Source organism: Ambystoma mexicanum, chromosome 6q (assembly GCF_040938575.1).
Source record: "Ambystoma mexicanum isolate Mex_15411 chromosome 6q, UKY_AmexF1_1, whole genome shotgun sequence".
Taxonomy (NCBI): Eukaryota; Metazoa; Chordata; class Amphibia; order Caudata; family Ambystomatidae; genus Ambystoma; species Ambystoma mexicanum.
Window position 1 is genome coordinate 1299532588 of NC_090937.1, and position 16455 is coordinate 1299549042.

A 16455-nucleotide genomic window follows, 5' to 3' on the forward strand; every position below is an offset into this window, starting at 1 on the left:
GAACTACTAGCGGTGTTCAAAGCACTGAAAGCCTTTCAGGAACACCTACAAGGAAAGACAGTGATGGTCCTCACAGACAGCACCACAGCCATGTACTACCTCAACAAGCAAGGGGGCACTCACTCTCCAGGACTGTCCAAGCTGTCCCAGAATATATGGAAGTGGGCTCTCAAACACAACATGTTCCTACTATCCCAACATGTACCAGGGGAACTCAATCTGCTAGCAGACAAACTCAGCAGAGACTTCCCCCTGCCCGAAGAGTACGAATGGCAATTGCACGAAGGCATCGTCTTAGACGTCTTCACGCATTGGGGGTTCCCGGAAATAGACCTGTTTGCAACCCTGGAGAACTCACAATGCCAAAGTTACGCCACCAGGTACCCCCAAAATCAGTCCAAGGGGAACGGTCTGTTGATTCAATGGTCAGGGAAATTTGTTTACGCCTTTCCCCCTGACTCCCCTTCTCAACAGAGTGGTGCACAAGATGCACCAGGAGCAGGTTACCATGATACTAGTGGCCCCAATGTGGGCCCGGCAGCCATGGTTCGCTCACTTGATGGAGATGTCCCTATTTCCCCCAGTGAAACTTCCCTGCCAGTACAACATGCTGTCACAAGACAAGGGCAGGACACTGCATCCATGCCCTCAGACCATGAACTTAGCAGCCTGGCTCCTGAGATCATAGAATTTGGACATTTACAACTCCCGCAGAGATGTATGGACATCCTCAGGGAAGCCAGAAAACCTAATACTCGCCACTGCTATTCTAGCAAGTGGAAAAGATTTGTCATCTGGTGTACAGGTAAGAGCATCAACCCGGTTGACTGCTCTCCCACTAACATTGTTCTGTACTTGACCCATTTACTGGATTCAGGTCTAGACTTCAATTCCATTAAAGTCCACCTAGCGGCACTTTCTGCATACACCACTTCCCAACTTAAAGTGTCGTGGTGGAAGATACCAGTTATCAAGGCCTTCATGGAGGGGGTAAAGAGAATACAGCCTCCGATAGCTAACCCAGCTCCCAGATGGGACTTAAATGTGGTACTTTCTAGACTCATGGGCCCTCCTTTCGAACCCATGCACAAGGCAACTCTTAAAGACCTCACTCTTAAGGCTGCTTTCCTAATAGCTATCACCTCCATTAGGAGAGTAAGTGAACTACAGGCTCTTTCTGTACTAGACCCCTTTGTAACAGTTCACAAGGATAAGGTGGTTCTACGCACACACCCAAGGTTTGCACCAAAATTCATCTCGAAATTTCATGTAAACCAGTCAATAGAACTACCAACGTTCTTTCAAAACCTTTCTAGCTTGGGAGAAAAAAGTCTGCATACACTAGATGTACGCAGAGCTGTCATGTTCTACATGGAAAGAACCAGACCACTGAGAAAGACTAATCAGTTCTTTGTCTCTGTGGCAGCAGGAAGAGAAGGAGATGCAGTTTCAAAGTCCACTATATCTAGATGGATTGTTCAATGCATCACTCTCTGTTACACTCTTGCTAAGAGAGAACTACCCTTCAAGCCAAGAGCACATTCCACTCGAGGCACGGGGGCTTCCATAGCGTTCATTGCAAATGTTCCCCTTGAGTCCATCTGCAAAGCGGCTACCTGGAGTTCTGTGCACACCTTTACAAAACACTACTGTCTAGATGCACACTCTAGATCTGATTCCCAGGTGGAACAGGCAGTATTAAGACATCTTTTCTCTACTGTTCCTTCTCATAACCCACCGCCAACTCCGGGTACTGCTCGCTAGTCTATGCACAGCATGTGATTCTAAACAGATTAACAAACATCAGAAGACAATGCATTACTTACCGTAAAAGCATTTCTGATGGTTGTATCTGCTAAGATTCACATGCGCCCACCCTTCCTCCCCGCTCGGATGGAAGGAACATAGACATCCTTTTCTATATTTCTCTCTTTTCTGTACTCACTCACGTCTAGAAGGCTTCCTCAGGGCAGAAAAATACAAACAGAGGGACCTCGACGCGTGAGGGATTGTGGGTACAAAGCACGTCACTATAGGGATAGTGTTACAGACACGCCTTGTCGACGTCCCCTTTTTCGACTACGAAAAACAAAATGCAATACTCCGCAGTGACCACTGGATGTCGGACCTATGCACAGCATGTGAATCTAAGCAGATACAACCATCAGAAATGCTTTTACGGTAAGTAATGCATTGTCATCGTGCGAACCTGGAGCCCCAGATTAGCCAAGTGTAATAGAAAAGATAATACTGTGGGAATATTACACTGAAACGGATCCACATTCTTATCTCTGCACCAGTTACTGAACTTTTTCCAATCGAAAGAACGTTACAGTTGGTAAGTAACTTCATCTGTACGACTGGCTGATTTGCGCCTGCTTGAGGGAGCTGGCCGATGGGCACACAGACTACCATCCGGTTACTGACGGATCTGGGATTCTCCGTCAACTTTCCAAAGTCCTGCTTAACGTCATCGCAGAACACCCTGTTTTTCGGCGCCAGACTTGATGCAGTGTCTTGCCTGGCATTGCCCTCGGAGGAGAGGGTAGCAGCCATTCAAGGAAAGTTGCAACGGCTGTCGTCGACTAAGACAGCCTTGGTGCGGGCAATCAAGTCATTACTGGGCATAATGTTGTCCTGCATATACCTCGTCCGGCTCTGCAGGTTGCAAATGCGACCCCTGGACGCTCGCTGGATACACGCGTCCGGAAGCTTCACAGACAATATCTCTCAACGAGTTTGTCGGGCAATAGGATGGTGGGGTGTCCAATCTAACATCTCCAAGGGCACAGAATTTCAAAAACCCCTCACCCCGCCATACCAAAAGACTGTCACCACAGACGCTTCCTTAGAGGGCTGGGGAGCCCACACTGGATGTCTACATGCCAGAGGCCTATGGCTGCTGGAGAAGGATCTTCAAATCGACATCCTGGACCTACGGGCAGTATTCTGGGCCCTCAAGTTGTTCCTTCCGTCTCTGAATGGCAAGGTGGTGAGGATCTTCACGGACAACACCATGTTCTACATCAGTAAACCAGGGGGCACTCTCTACCTGGCACTCTACAAAGAAGTGCATGACTTGTGGCTCTGGGCTGTCAGACAGGGGATGTTCCTTTTCCCTCTTCACCTGACGGGAGTCAAGAACACCACTACAGCTCCTGCCATGAGTGGGCACTTTGGCAGGATCAGGTGGACCGCCTCTTCAAGTGGGGCAGGCCTCAGATCGATTTATTTGCAATGGCGGTGAACTCCAAATGTCAGAAGTTTGCCAGCAGATTCCACCAACCGTGGAGCGTGGGGGACGCGTTCTCCTTCCTGTGGGAAGGGATGTTTCTGTACATGTCTGTTCCCTCTCCCGTTATGAGTCATCCACGCGCTCAGTGTCAATGCAGGATGATACTAATCGCCCCAGCGTGGCCGAGGCAGATTTGGTAACCGGACCTTCTCAGCCTGTCAGCGTTGCCTCTGGTCAAGTTGCCAGTAGTTCCGGATCTTCTCACCAGAGAGGAGATGCAATACTTCATCATGACCCAGGATCACTGGACCGAAGTGCTTGGTTCCTGGAGCACTAGGGTTTGGAGGGTATGAGTTGCCAGCAGACTGCAGGGAGGTCCTCGCCAAGGCCAGGGTGTTGCCTTTGAAGTGCTATGGTCACAAGTGGAAGCGTTTTTCTATGTGGTGCTTGTCACAGAAGATTACCCCTTTGAGGGTCATGACCCCAAAGATCCTACCATACTTGATATCATTGGCCAAGGGTGGACTGGCACACGCCCCCAAGGTACATCTGGTGGCCATCTGCAAACTCAACATTGTTCTCACGAGGCTCATGGGGGGGTGGGGAGGGCCCTTCGGGCCTGATGCTTCATGCCCGCTCAAGTTTCTCTAGTGGAAAACTGCTTTCCTTGTGGCCATCACCTCTACCAGAAGGGTAGGTGGGATCCAGGCCCTATCCTGCCAGCAACCATACCTGACCTTCGAATCGAAGGTGGTGCTGCGTATGCACCCTTCTCTCATGCCGAAGGTTCTGTTGGAATTCCACCTCAACAAGCCTTTGGTGTTACCTGTTATTTTTTTTTCCTCTGAAACCTTTGCCGATGGAAAGGGCCTTGCACTGGCTGGATGTTGCTCATGCCCTGAAGTTCTACATGACACGGACAAAGTTTTCAGAAGACTTCACAACTGCTCGTGAACTTGTCTGAGGCTTCCATTTCAAGGTGGTTCTCCGGCTGCATCATGCGCTGTCATCGGTTGGCTAACCAACCGTTGACCAGCCACCTGAGAGCCCACTCCACCAAGCGATAGCTGCGATGACGGCGTTCCCGTCTCTCGTGTGCCCTTGTTGAACATCTGCAGGGCTGCTACATGGAGGTCCACGCACACCTTCACAAAGGACAGGGATCTCGGAGAGGAGTCCAGAATCGGTCAAGCAGTGCTCCTCAACTTGCTCACTTGAGATCAGCCTATTCCGGAGGATAGATGTAATTGCTTCTGTTAAGCCCTGTGTAATGTTGTACTGCTATGTATTCATTATTCATGAGCATGTGAATCCATGCCAGACCTCATGCTGGTGAAGGTTTAGGTTACTTACCTGTACCTAGTCTCCAGTATGGTTTTGGCATGGATTTGCATCCAAACCCTCTCTCCGACTCTTCTTGGTCATACTGCCACTTTACGTGCTTATCAAATCGGAAGATGGCTGCCAGAAGAGGGTCTTTTGGAGAGGACTGTCATTGGATGGGGCAGTATGACCCAGAGGACAGTGATTGTTTTAGAGGAGAAATACAGTTTTTAAGTGAAAAAACTGTTTTCCCTTTTGCGACGATTTCCAGCCTGACGGGGAACGATCATGAGCATGTAAATTCATGCCATACCCATGCTGGAGAACAATAGTTACAGGTAAGTAACCTAAACCTTTTTTTGGCAGAGAAGAGGAATCCGCTGAGGCAGGAGAAATACAGTGTGCGAGCAGGAAGAGACGCTGGGAGCCGCAAGAGATTTCCTGGGCACTCTGCAGCTCGGCGAGGCAGCATTCTCCAGACCGGGCCGGGACTTGAATGGAACAGGCATGTGACCACTGAGCCGCAAAAGGACCCTGAAGGACATCTGCATGATCCAGAGTAGGAAGCAAGCAGCGGAGCCACCCTGCTGAAGAATGCGCAGGACTGAGGCGCTGGATAGAACCAGTGAGTCAACCTGAAGCAAGTGGGGACCCCAGGGTGTTCCGGTGACCTAGCCAATGACAATTTGAATGTAATGAGTTTGCTAATACAGAAAATACAAGCAGCTTGTTTGAATGCAGAAAAAGCAAAGTACTGATTCAAAACCCAATGAGAGATGGATGCATGAGATGGCCAAAGCTTAAACAAACATTACTGCAGAAGGCTCTAACGAGCCAAAAGCTGTATATGCAGTTTTGGTGATGCAGTGGAACTATGAAACACATAAAGCCCTGGCAAGGAAAAGATACCAGGCAATTGAAATCACGAGAGAATTCCTGGCAGGATAGTACACCAGGCAGTTGGAATTGAACAAGGACTCCTGGCAAGGGAGTATACCAGGAGAGTTGCAAAGCTACAAGTGTTTGCTACACGAGAGACAATTGTGTTAAAGACATTTGCAGAACTTGTTGACTAACAGGAACATTGTGAATCCAGGAGAGACAAAAGGAACTGTTAGTAAGAGACATTGCCATCCATTCAGACCCTTTGGGTCCTAGGTCGTTCACCTTGGAGAACATTTTTGTTGGAGTTATTCGAATCTTCAGTTTGAACACTTTTTTTGTCAATATAGGGTTGAAGACATTCCCTTCACGCTTTTGTAGAGTAGGGATAGTACGTTTTAGACACAAGGAGAGCTTTTCAGTTATTGACATCCTGACAAACAGATCCTTAGTTTTGGGTTTTTAAGTAGGGGAAACTCCTCTTTAGCATATGGTCAAAGGCCTTTTCCCAACTCATTTTCATTTATACAAGTCTTTAACCATACAAATGACAATTTTTGTGTCCGGCTTTTCATTTCTCACAACTCACACTCCTCGCCCATAAATCAGCCAAGATACTTAAACCTAGTCTCTGGGTTCCATTGAAATCCCTGGAAGAGAAAGTTGCCAAACATAACCATTTCGTTGACTGGCAAAACAGCAATGCTAAGCAAGGGGAATTAGATCTGTGCTGTTGTCACAAGCATAGCTGTGTTGATCATGTTTAATCTGACTGGAAAGTGTCTCAAATGTGTTTCTAAGAAGACAATTAGAAGATTGTCTGTACTAGGAGTTAAAGTATCAGTGTCTGTAGGCTGCAAGCAAAAGACCAACTTTGCGAGACCCAGCCTGTAAAGGCAGCCCCCGCAGGGTCAATCCTTTGTTCCCAATCTTTTTGGGAGGGTCCCTTGCCACCTCATCTCTTACCCCACCCCCTTTTTTTCTTAACCTGCTGCAGCCCCTTCTCTTGGGTCAGAGTCTGCAGGCTGCATAATCAAGATCCCAATGTACTGCATGTCAGGCTTTCATACTTGACCATTTGTTCTCTTGAAACTTCTGTGCAAGCCGGACTCTTATTTGAGACATCTATGAGAACTTGTACATCGCCCATAAATCTTGCTTAAAATAAGTATCCATATCTGCCTGATGATCCAACTCTTTGTACCCATGCACAACATATCTTCAAAGAGCCCAAAAGTTCTAACTGTATATCCAGACTATTTTGAATGTTTGATTTACTACCTTTTTTTGCCCTCTGATTTCCATAGGAATGTACTCCAATTTGTTCTTCACAGTCCACTCCTACAGAGGAACGGTTACCTCAGGGTCAGTTCAGCACTGACAAGATTGAATGCCAAGCAGAAAATTATCTAAATGCACTCTTTCGAAAGAAAGGTAAAGAAAGAGCATTTCATTTATGGTAAAGTCAAAAATTCTAGCGATTGTGATTTTGAACTCAAATTAAGATTCCTTATTTCTCCTGTCATGCAATTTTTGCAAACTGCCCATGCAAATGAATGTTATTTTTAGATGGTGTTATGGTAATGTTACATTTTGCTTTCATTACAGATTTTCAAACCCAATCCCTCTTGTAGAAATATTCTTCGATTGGATTGTGTCCTCCCATGTATTCCTTATTTTTGATAAAATTTCTGAGGCCAGCAAGCTGGAAATTAATTTTCACAGTAGAGGGCGCTGTGCGTCGACGTCCCTCGAGTCGGTGTCCCTCGAAGGTCTATGTATCGGCGCCGACGTCACCATAGCTATAGTCTTGCGCAGCGTCCGTTGCTCAGTTCCGTTTTTCCGCACTTCGTAAGCCTCAGAGACAAAACGCTCGGTTCTACTCATCGAAAATCTTCTAAATCTTCAAAAATTACTATATCCTACGATGGCATCTTTGTCTGAAACATCGACACCACGGCCCGGCTTAAAATAAATGTCGAGATTGTGGTAAAAAGATGTAATAACCGGATCCTCACAGGATCTGCTTGTGATGCCTGGGATCAAAGCACCAGTGTTTGGAATGTGAGGACTGCATGACTATGACGGCAAAAGCCTTGAAGGAGCCTAGGGGGAAGCTAAAAAGAGGTAAGACAGTTAAATCTTCTACCCCTTCAAAATTGTCCTCGGCTGAGTCGAGACCTTGGTCTCCTCACCAGCGAAAGAAACATTCCCGATCTAGAGCTTGAAGCAGTTCCCACCACTCTTCGAGATCGAGACACTCTGAGAAGAGGCGTCATAGATCTCCCTCCTCTTCATCCTCGAATTCCCCAGAAAGGGTCATCTGCCCCACTAAACACAGCTCTCCAGCTAAGTGGGAGGAATTTCGCAAGAAAATGCTTAAGGTCTTCGAGAACGTGGCCTTGACCCCCTCGGAGATGCCTAGAGGTGATACCCCCGGTGAAAGAGCCGAAAAACAAAAATGCAGTATTTGCTAGAACACAACCTGGAGAACATGCAGAAATGCCTTACAGGGCCATTATGGCTAGAATTATGCAATTTATGGGGTGGACAACACCTGCACCCTCTTTACAGCAAGATGATCTTACTGACCTCTTAGATAAAGGGCCTCAAGAAGACCCTATAGTCCCTTTTCATGCTGCATTGTAGAGAAAAATAGTTGAAAATTGGGAGACACCTAAGTTATCCCAGCAGTAAATAAAAAGCTCTCTGCGAAGTACATGGTATCCATCTCGGACCCTGAATATTTAAGTAAGCACCCAACTCCAGGGAGTTAAGTAGTGCAGGCAGCGACGTCGTCAAATAGTAAGTCGGCATACCACAAGACAGAGACAACAAAAGATTTGATGCCATGTCTAAAAAAAAAAAAAAGTATTTTTCGGCATTCAGTATGGCACTTAAGTCTATTAGCGCCACTTGCACGCTAGCTAGATTCAGCCACACCCTTTGCGAGTGCGCTTCATCAGCGGGTGACTGTCTCCCAGAAGGGGAGGAACGAGACTCATTCTTGAACATCATCAAGGATGGGAAGGATGCGATGTGTGAGTCCCTCCAAACAGGTATCGACTCTGCTGACAGCATCAGCAGAGCCATGGAGGTGAGTACCACAATCCGCAGATTTGCGTGGTTGCGGAAGTCTGGTTTTGCTCCTGATGTACAAGCCAGGCTTCTGAATATGCCCTTTGACTGCACCTCTCTATTGGGCAAAAAAAGATGACAGCCTGGAGAAATATGCAGACCTCAAAGGCGGCAGCAAATCACTTGGGGCTGCATCCGTCAAACTCCAAATCGTCCCACAGGTACGTCCTGGAGGGGGAAGCCCTTTCGTTTTTACTCCACATTCGGAAAAGGCAGAGGGCAGCCAGCTCAAAGGGACAAGAGACGATTCACCCACGGTGGACGGGTCAAAGGTACTAAACCCACATCAGCAGGTGCCGCTTTACCTTCAGCATCTGCGTCAGCCGCTTCTAAACCCCTCTGAGGTCTCCCCACACAACACCAGTAGGAGGCAGGTTAACTCAACATCTGACAGAATGGCAGGCTATTACGTCAGATGCTTGGGCATTGGAAACAGTTTCCCAAGGTTACTGCCTGCCTTTCTTACACACTCCTCAGTCATCCACCAGGGAACAACTCTTTGAAGCTTCCAGACCCGCTCCTTATGCAGGAGATTTCAGACCTGCTAGAGAAAGGTGCCAAAGAACTGGTACCTGTAGCGGAGAGGAACAAGGGTTGGTATTCTCCCTATTTTCTAATACCGAAGAAGGAGAGAGGATTGAGACCCATCTTGGACTTGAGAGAATTAAACAAATTCCTCAGGAAAGACAAGTTCAAGATGGTAACACTTTCTCAGATCCTTCAGGTCCTCCAGCTACAGGACTGGTTGGTATCTCTAGACCTCCAGGATGCTTACTTTCATGTGCCAATCCATCACAAGCATATGAAGTACCTGAGGTTTGCCATTGGCAACTCTCATTATCAATTTCAAGTTCTGCCATTTGGGTTGACCTCCACCGAGAGTCTTCACCAAGCTAATGGCGGTTGTAGCTGCAAGTCTAAGGAGGGAAGGGATTCATGTCGATCCCTACCTGGACGACTGGTTGATCAGTGCAGTATCCCCGGAACAAGCTCAGATTCCTCTAGATTATGTTTGCCACTTCCTCCACAAGCTGGCTTCTCCCTCAACTTGAAGTCACAGATGATGCCATCACAGAGACTCCAGTTCATTGGCGCAGTCCTGGACACATCCCTGGGAAAAGCATCGCCACCAGAGGTGAGGGCTCAAGATATTCTACTGATGGTCATCCAGTTTCAAAATGCCCAACGTCTACCAGCCTTCGACCTTTTTGAGGTTGCTCGGCCTCATGCCATCCTGCATTTTCCTAGTGCCAGAGGCTCGCCTGAGGATGAGATCTCTCCAGTGGGCGCTAACGACCCAGTGGTCACAATTCTCTGGGAGAATGTCAGATCTCCTACTAATCCCGGACGGAGTGGCTTGAGACCTTCAGTGGTGGGCCTGCCGGGAGAACATCTGGAAATAAGAACAGTTTTGGCAACATTGCCCGGAGATAACCGTAGTCATGGACGCCTCACTCACGGGGTGGGGAGCCCATGCCAACGACTTGCCCATCAGCGGTCGTTGGTTTCCATCGGAGTCCAGACTACACATCAACCTATTAGAGCTGAGAGCGATCAGGTTAGCGCTGAAGGCTTTCCTGCCAGCAGTACAGGGAAAGAATGTCCTGATAATGACGGACAACACAGTGGCCATGCACTCAATAAAAGAGGCATAGGGTCACTGCCACTGTGCAGAGAGGCAATGCAGCTCTGGTTATGGGCAATTCAAGAAGGAATCTCTCTATCTGCAGTTCACCTAGCCGGAGAGAAGAACTTGACGGCAGATGCTCTGAGCAGGCAGAACAGTCTCCCACGAGTGGGAACTAGCTCAGGAAGTCGTTCAAGCGATCTTCGCCTTTTGGGGAGCCCCTGAAGTGGATCTGTTTGCCACCATTATCAACCGGAAGTGCGATCCGTATTGCTCAAGGGATTTTCCCACAGAGAGGAGCTCTAGGGGACACGCTCGTAGTGGACTGGAAGTTTGCACTTCTGTACGCGTTTCCTCCATTCCTCAAATGATCAGGAGGTTCAGAAGATTCTGGAAACCCATGATCCTAATTGCCCCGGATTGGGCCAGGAGAACGTGGTGCCCGGATCTTCTAGACATGTCCATCTGCCCTCCGATTCGTCTTCCGCAAAGAGAGGATCTTAACTCGTAAAGGGAGGTTTGGTTCTCCATCTGGATATCGGGACCCTCTATCTTCACGCCTGGTTTCTGAAAGGCTGAGCTACAAGGATTGGGATCTCCCAGATGACGTAATGGAGGTGTTGCTTTCAGCCAGAAGGCCAGCAGCAAAATCTTTATACTGCTGCCATTGGAACAAATTTTGCAGCTGTTGTAGAGAAAAGAATATTGAACCCTTTTCATGTAGTACACCAATGGTGTTATCTTTTTTGCTATATTTAGCAAATTCAGCCAATCAAGGGCTACCTTGCAGCACTGTCAATCTTCAAGCGCACTGCGAAGGAGCCTTCATACTTCAAAATGCCCATAGTGATTCAATTTCTGAAAGGGTTGACTAATCTCCCCCCCCCCCCCAACTCCTTTTCAGGTTCCACTGTGGGACCTAAATCTAGTCTTGAAATTTCTAATGGGTACTCCATTCAAACCCCTTCATTCCTGTTCATTAAGGTTTTTGACTCTTAAAACAGTCTTTCTAGTGGCTTTAACTTCTTCCAGCAGAGTGAGCAAATTGCAAGCTTTATCTTGCAAACCTCCACATACAACCTTTCACAAAGATAAGGTAGTTCTCCAAGTGAAGCTGAATTGTCTCCCAAAGGTGGTCTCAGAATTCCGCATCACGCAAAAAATAACCTTACCCTCGTTTTATCCTCTTTCCCATCCAGGGAAAGAGGAAGAGCTGGCACAGTCTGGATCCAAGACATGCCTTGAGTTTTTACATTAGCAGACCTGCTATTATTAGGCAAGCAGATCAACTGTTTGTGGGGTATGCAGGGCACAAATTAAGTTTACCTATTACAAAACAAACCATCTCAAGATGGATTATATTAACTATTATAGAGTGCTATAAATTGGCAGGAAACGAGCCCCCTCAACATCTCCGGTGTCAGTCAACCAGGGGTATCGCAGCCTCTTCAGCTCTCCAAAGAGGAGTTCCAATTAAAGACATATGTGTGGCTGCCACATGGTCGTCCGCACATACTTTCACTAAATTCTACTGTCTTGATTCCTCCTCTAGCCGGGAGACAAGATTTTGAAAAGCTGTGTTGCACTCTGTGCATCTTTAAAGGGAAACATTTCGTTTTACTTCCGCCTCCTCTACACATTACTGCTTTGGGAGTCTATCAAAGATAAGGAATACGTGGGAGGACACAATCCATTCAAAGAACAAGTTACTTACCAACTGTAACATTCTTTCGACTGGATTTTCCTCCCTCATATTCCTTATCGCCCCTCCCATCCTTCCCTGCAGTGAAACTTCCCTTGTAGTTGCAGCCTACGCTCCTTCAAGGGTATTAACCATCTCATACAAGGCAAAACAGCACCTCAAAACTGAACTGAGCAACAGACTCTGCGTGAGACTATTTATACCTATGGTGACATCAGTGTCGATACGGAGGCCTTCGAGAGACACCGACTCGAGGGACGTCGACGCGCAGCGCCCTCTACTGTGAAAAATATTCTGAGGCCAGCAAGCTGGAAATGAATTATCAAAGATAAGGAATACGTGGGAGGAACATCCAGCCGAAAGAACGTTACAGTTGGCAAGTATTTTGTTCTTCTGTCCACTCGCTTTGCTGACTTTGCCCTGTAAATAGTGTCCATCTGACACTTTTGTTTTTGTGGCCTATCCGGAAGGTCAAACTTTTTATTTTTATTTCTGGGGTATTGTTATGATTGTTCATTGAAAATTCTTTGGTTGAACCTCCTATGTGACTGTTTCTTGAATTCCCCCACAACCAGATGCACTTGATGTATTAGTTAAAGCAGTCATATTTCCGTTGTTGCTCCTCATCTAACGTGTCCGAAGCTTCCATTCGTTGAACTTTTGTGCCTTCTGCCATGGTTTAGGTACCTGGTGTGGCACAGTTCTCCCTGCGTCCACCCGATTTAGTGTGAACATCGCAGGCATAAACCTGGTCAGTAGGGAAGCTTACGGTACTCCAATAGGAGTTCCTGAAGTACTGGACAACTTCATGCCGTGAAGGTAGCCCCAGCCTTGACAGCCATCTAAGCACAGGGCTTCCTGGAGTTGATCAGTTGTCTTAGGGAATCCTCTGAAACCATGTATTCTGCACATTTGGGAGTAGAGTCCGCCTCCCCAAGTACTGACACTAAGGCTTACACCCATCTTTTAAAAAGGGCATCTTCTTGAAGGAGGTTTGGAAGGCTTTAAAAATCTCCATACTCCTAAATCCCGTCCTCTTTACTCGCATTACTACATTCCGATGGGACTGGAGCACTTTTGAAGCATCAAAAATAAAATGTTTGTCCTTTTTATGTTTACGCAGGGCCACTGCACATGACCGTAGCTACCTTCCTGATCTCCGCCCTGCGCATCACCCTTCAGTCCTTTTCTCTGTATGGTCGGGTACGGATACACTTGCATTTTATGGATTTTTTTTCTTTTTGTTCCCTTGTCCTTCTTCCTGCTCTGGTTCCATGTTCGTCTTTCCTCCATCTATGCCGGAGCGTCTGGGATTCTTGTCCTGTTCTTCGTGCGAAAGTTGTTCGGGAGGGTGGAATCCCCATTCTTTCTGCAGTCCTTGGGCCTGGACTCTTGCTTCTACTGCAACTCTCTCTCCTTCTGGGCACTCAAGCATTGGGTGCAAGGAGGTGTTCCAACGGATTCCTCCTCCACATTTACAGCAGTTCATCGACAAAAAAGGAAGCATTCGGCAAGTTATATATATTTTTTTTTTTGGGGGCACCCCAGCCAGTTGACTACTTCACAGGGTCTTTTGATTCCAGGAGGGGCCCAAGTGGCTCTGGTACCCGGGTTCTTCCTATGTGCCCTTTAAGGGATCTAACCTGGATTACAGAGTTTGCTCAGTGGCCACCTAAGGGGCTGTCAAGACTGGATATTCATCAGAGGTTCCCTGAGTGGCTGGGTGGCTAACGTTAAGCCCAACATTTCTCGGACTGTTTTGACCGGGGTTATCCTTAGGTTTCCAGGTCGAACTAAACGTACCGAGCCTAGTCTCACTGTTTCCTGTACAGTGACTAAAGTCACCAGAGTAATCCCTGAGGCTTCCTGACTAGAGGCTATAATTAAAACCGGCAAGATCGAGGGCTCTGGCTACGGGGTTGACCCTAAGCCTTCCCACAAACAATCTTGTGGTTGAACTGATCCTGCTGAGGGGGCAAAAGCCTGAAGTCTTGAAGTACCGGCCCTGCTGAGGTTCCCTCACTGAGGACTAATGCTTCTGCAGAATCCAAAAGGGCTCAAAATCGCTCTAGATCTGCTAGTCTCTCGGTCTGAGGTGGCCATTTTGACAAGCTCTTTCACACCAACGTTCTCAACTGCTGGTGCAGAGGGCCCTATAATTGGGGCTGAACAGCATTTTCCACGGAATGTGGACGATGGGAATCCTTTCTGCCCTCCAATGGATTGGCATGCTCAGTTTCTGCTGCCACAGTCTCGCTCCCTCCTGCGTCCGCTCCCTTAGTTTGTGATCTAGTTGGTGGAGGGCCATCCTGGCAACCAGCCTCTTTACATTCATGGGGGTATGCCCCTCCAGAGTAGGTCTATGTATCGGCGCCGACGTCACCATAGCTATAGTCTTGCGCAGCGTCCGTTGCTCAGTTCCGTTTTTCCGCACTTCGTAAGCCTCAGAGACAAAACGCTCGGTTCTACTCATCGAAAATCTTCTAAATCTTCAAAAATTACTATATCCTACGATGGCATCTTTGTCTGAAACATCGACACCACGGCCCGGCTTAAAAAAAAGTCGAGATTGTGGTAAAAAGATGTAATAACCGGATCCTCACAGGATCTGCTTGTGATGCCTGGGATCAAAGCACCAGTGTTTGGAATGTGAGGACTGCATGACTATGACGGCAAAAGCCTTGAAGGAGCCTAGGGGGAAGCTAAAAAGAGGTAAGACAGTTAAATCTTCTACCCCTTCAAAATTGTCCTCGGCTGAGTCGAGACCTTGGTCTCCTCACCAGCGAAAGAAACATTCCCGATCTAGAGCTTGAAGCAGTTCCCACCACTCTTCGAGATCGAGACACTCTGAGAAGAGGCGTCATAGATCTCCCTCCTCTTCATCCTCGAATTCCCCAGAAAGGGTCATCTGCCCCACTAAACACAGCTCTCCAGCTAAGTGGGAGGAATTTCGCAAGAAAATGCTTAAGGTCTTCGAGAACGTGGCCTTGACCCCCTCGGAGATGCCTAGAGGTGATACCCCCGGTGAAAGAGCCGAAAAACAAAAATGCAGTATTTGCTAGAACACAACCTGGAGAACATGCAGAAATGCCTTACAGGGCCATTATGGCTAGAATTATGCAATTTATGGGGTGGACAACACCTGCACCCTCTTTACAGCAAGATGATCTTACTGACCTCTTAGATAAAGGGCCTCAAGAAGACCCTATAGTCCCTTTTCATGCTGCATTGTAGAGAAAAATAGTTGAAAATTGGGAGACACCTAAGTTATCCCAGCAGTAAATAAAAAGCTCTCTGCGAAGTACATGGTATCCATCTCGGACCCTGAATATTTAAGTAAGCACCCAACTCCAGGGAGTTAAGTAGTGCAGGCAGCGACGTCGTCAAATAGTAAGTCGGCATACCACAAGACAGAGACAACAAAAGATTTGATGCCATGTCTAAAAAAAAAAAAAAGTATTTTTCGGCATTCAGTATGGCACTTAAGTCTATTAGCGCCACTTGCACGCTAGCTAGATTCAGCCACACCCTTTGCGAGTGCGCTTCATCAGCGGGTGACTGTCTCCCAGAAGGGGAGGAACGAGACTCATTCTTGAACATCATCAAGGATGGGAAGGATGCGATGTGTGAGTCCCTCCAAACAGGTATCGACTCTGCTGACAGCATCAGCAGAGCCATGGAGGTGAGTACCACAATCCGCAGATTTGCGTGGTTGCGGAAGTCTGGTTTTGCTCCTGATGTACAAGCCAGGCTTCTGAATATGCCCTTTGACTGCACCTCTCTATTGGGCAAAAAAAGATGACAGCCTGGAGAAATATGCAGACCTCAAAGGCGGCAGCAAATCACTTGGGGCTGCATCCGTCAAACTCCAAATCGTCCCACAGGTACGTCCTGGAGGGGGAAGCCCTTTCGTTTTTACTCCACATTCGGAAAAGGCAGAGGGCAGCCAGCTCAAAGGGACAAGAGACGATTCACCCACGGTGGACGGGTCAAAGGTACTAAACCCACATCAGCAGGTGCCGCTTTACCTTCAGCATCTGCGTCAGCCGCTTCTAAACCCCTCTGAGGTCTCCCCACACAACACCAGTAGGAGGCAGGTTAACTCAACATCTGACAGAATGGCAGGCTATTACGTCAGATGCTTGGGCATTGGAAACAGTTTCCCAAGGTTACTGCCTGCCTTTCTTACACACTCCTCAGTCATCCACCAGGGAACAACTCTTTGAAGCTTCCAGACCCGCTCCTTATGCAGGAGATTTCAGACCTGCTAGAGAAAGGTGCCAAAGAACTGGTACCTGTAGCGGAGAGGAACAAGGGTTGGTATTCTCCCTATTTTCTAATACCGAAGAAGGAGAGAGGATTGAGACCCATCTTGGACTTGAGAGAATTAAACAAATTCCTCAGGAAAGACAAGTTCAAGATGGTAACACTTTCTCAGATCCTTCAGGTCCTCCAGCTACAGGACTGGTTGGTATCTCTAGACCTCCAGGATGCTTACTTTCATGTGCCAATCCATCACAAGCATATGAAGTACCTGAGGTTTGCCAT

The 16455-nt window shown here is 47.5% G+C and overlaps 1 protein-coding gene across 4 annotated transcripts in view; it reads left to right on the plus strand.

Moving 5' to 3' along the window:
- The window catches only part of LCORL (ligand dependent nuclear receptor corepressor like), a 1174596-nt gene that overhangs the window by 178736 nt on the left and 979405 nt on the right, over window positions 1-16455 (plus strand). For all 4 annotated transcript variants that reach the window (XM_069631902.1, XM_069631901.1, XM_069631903.1 and 1 more), the window contains exon 4: window positions 6748-6874. In XM_069631902.1, the coding sequence (XP_069488003.1) occupies window positions 6748-6874 (127 nt within the window). The remainder of the gene's footprint in view (window positions 1-6747; window positions 6875-16455) is intronic.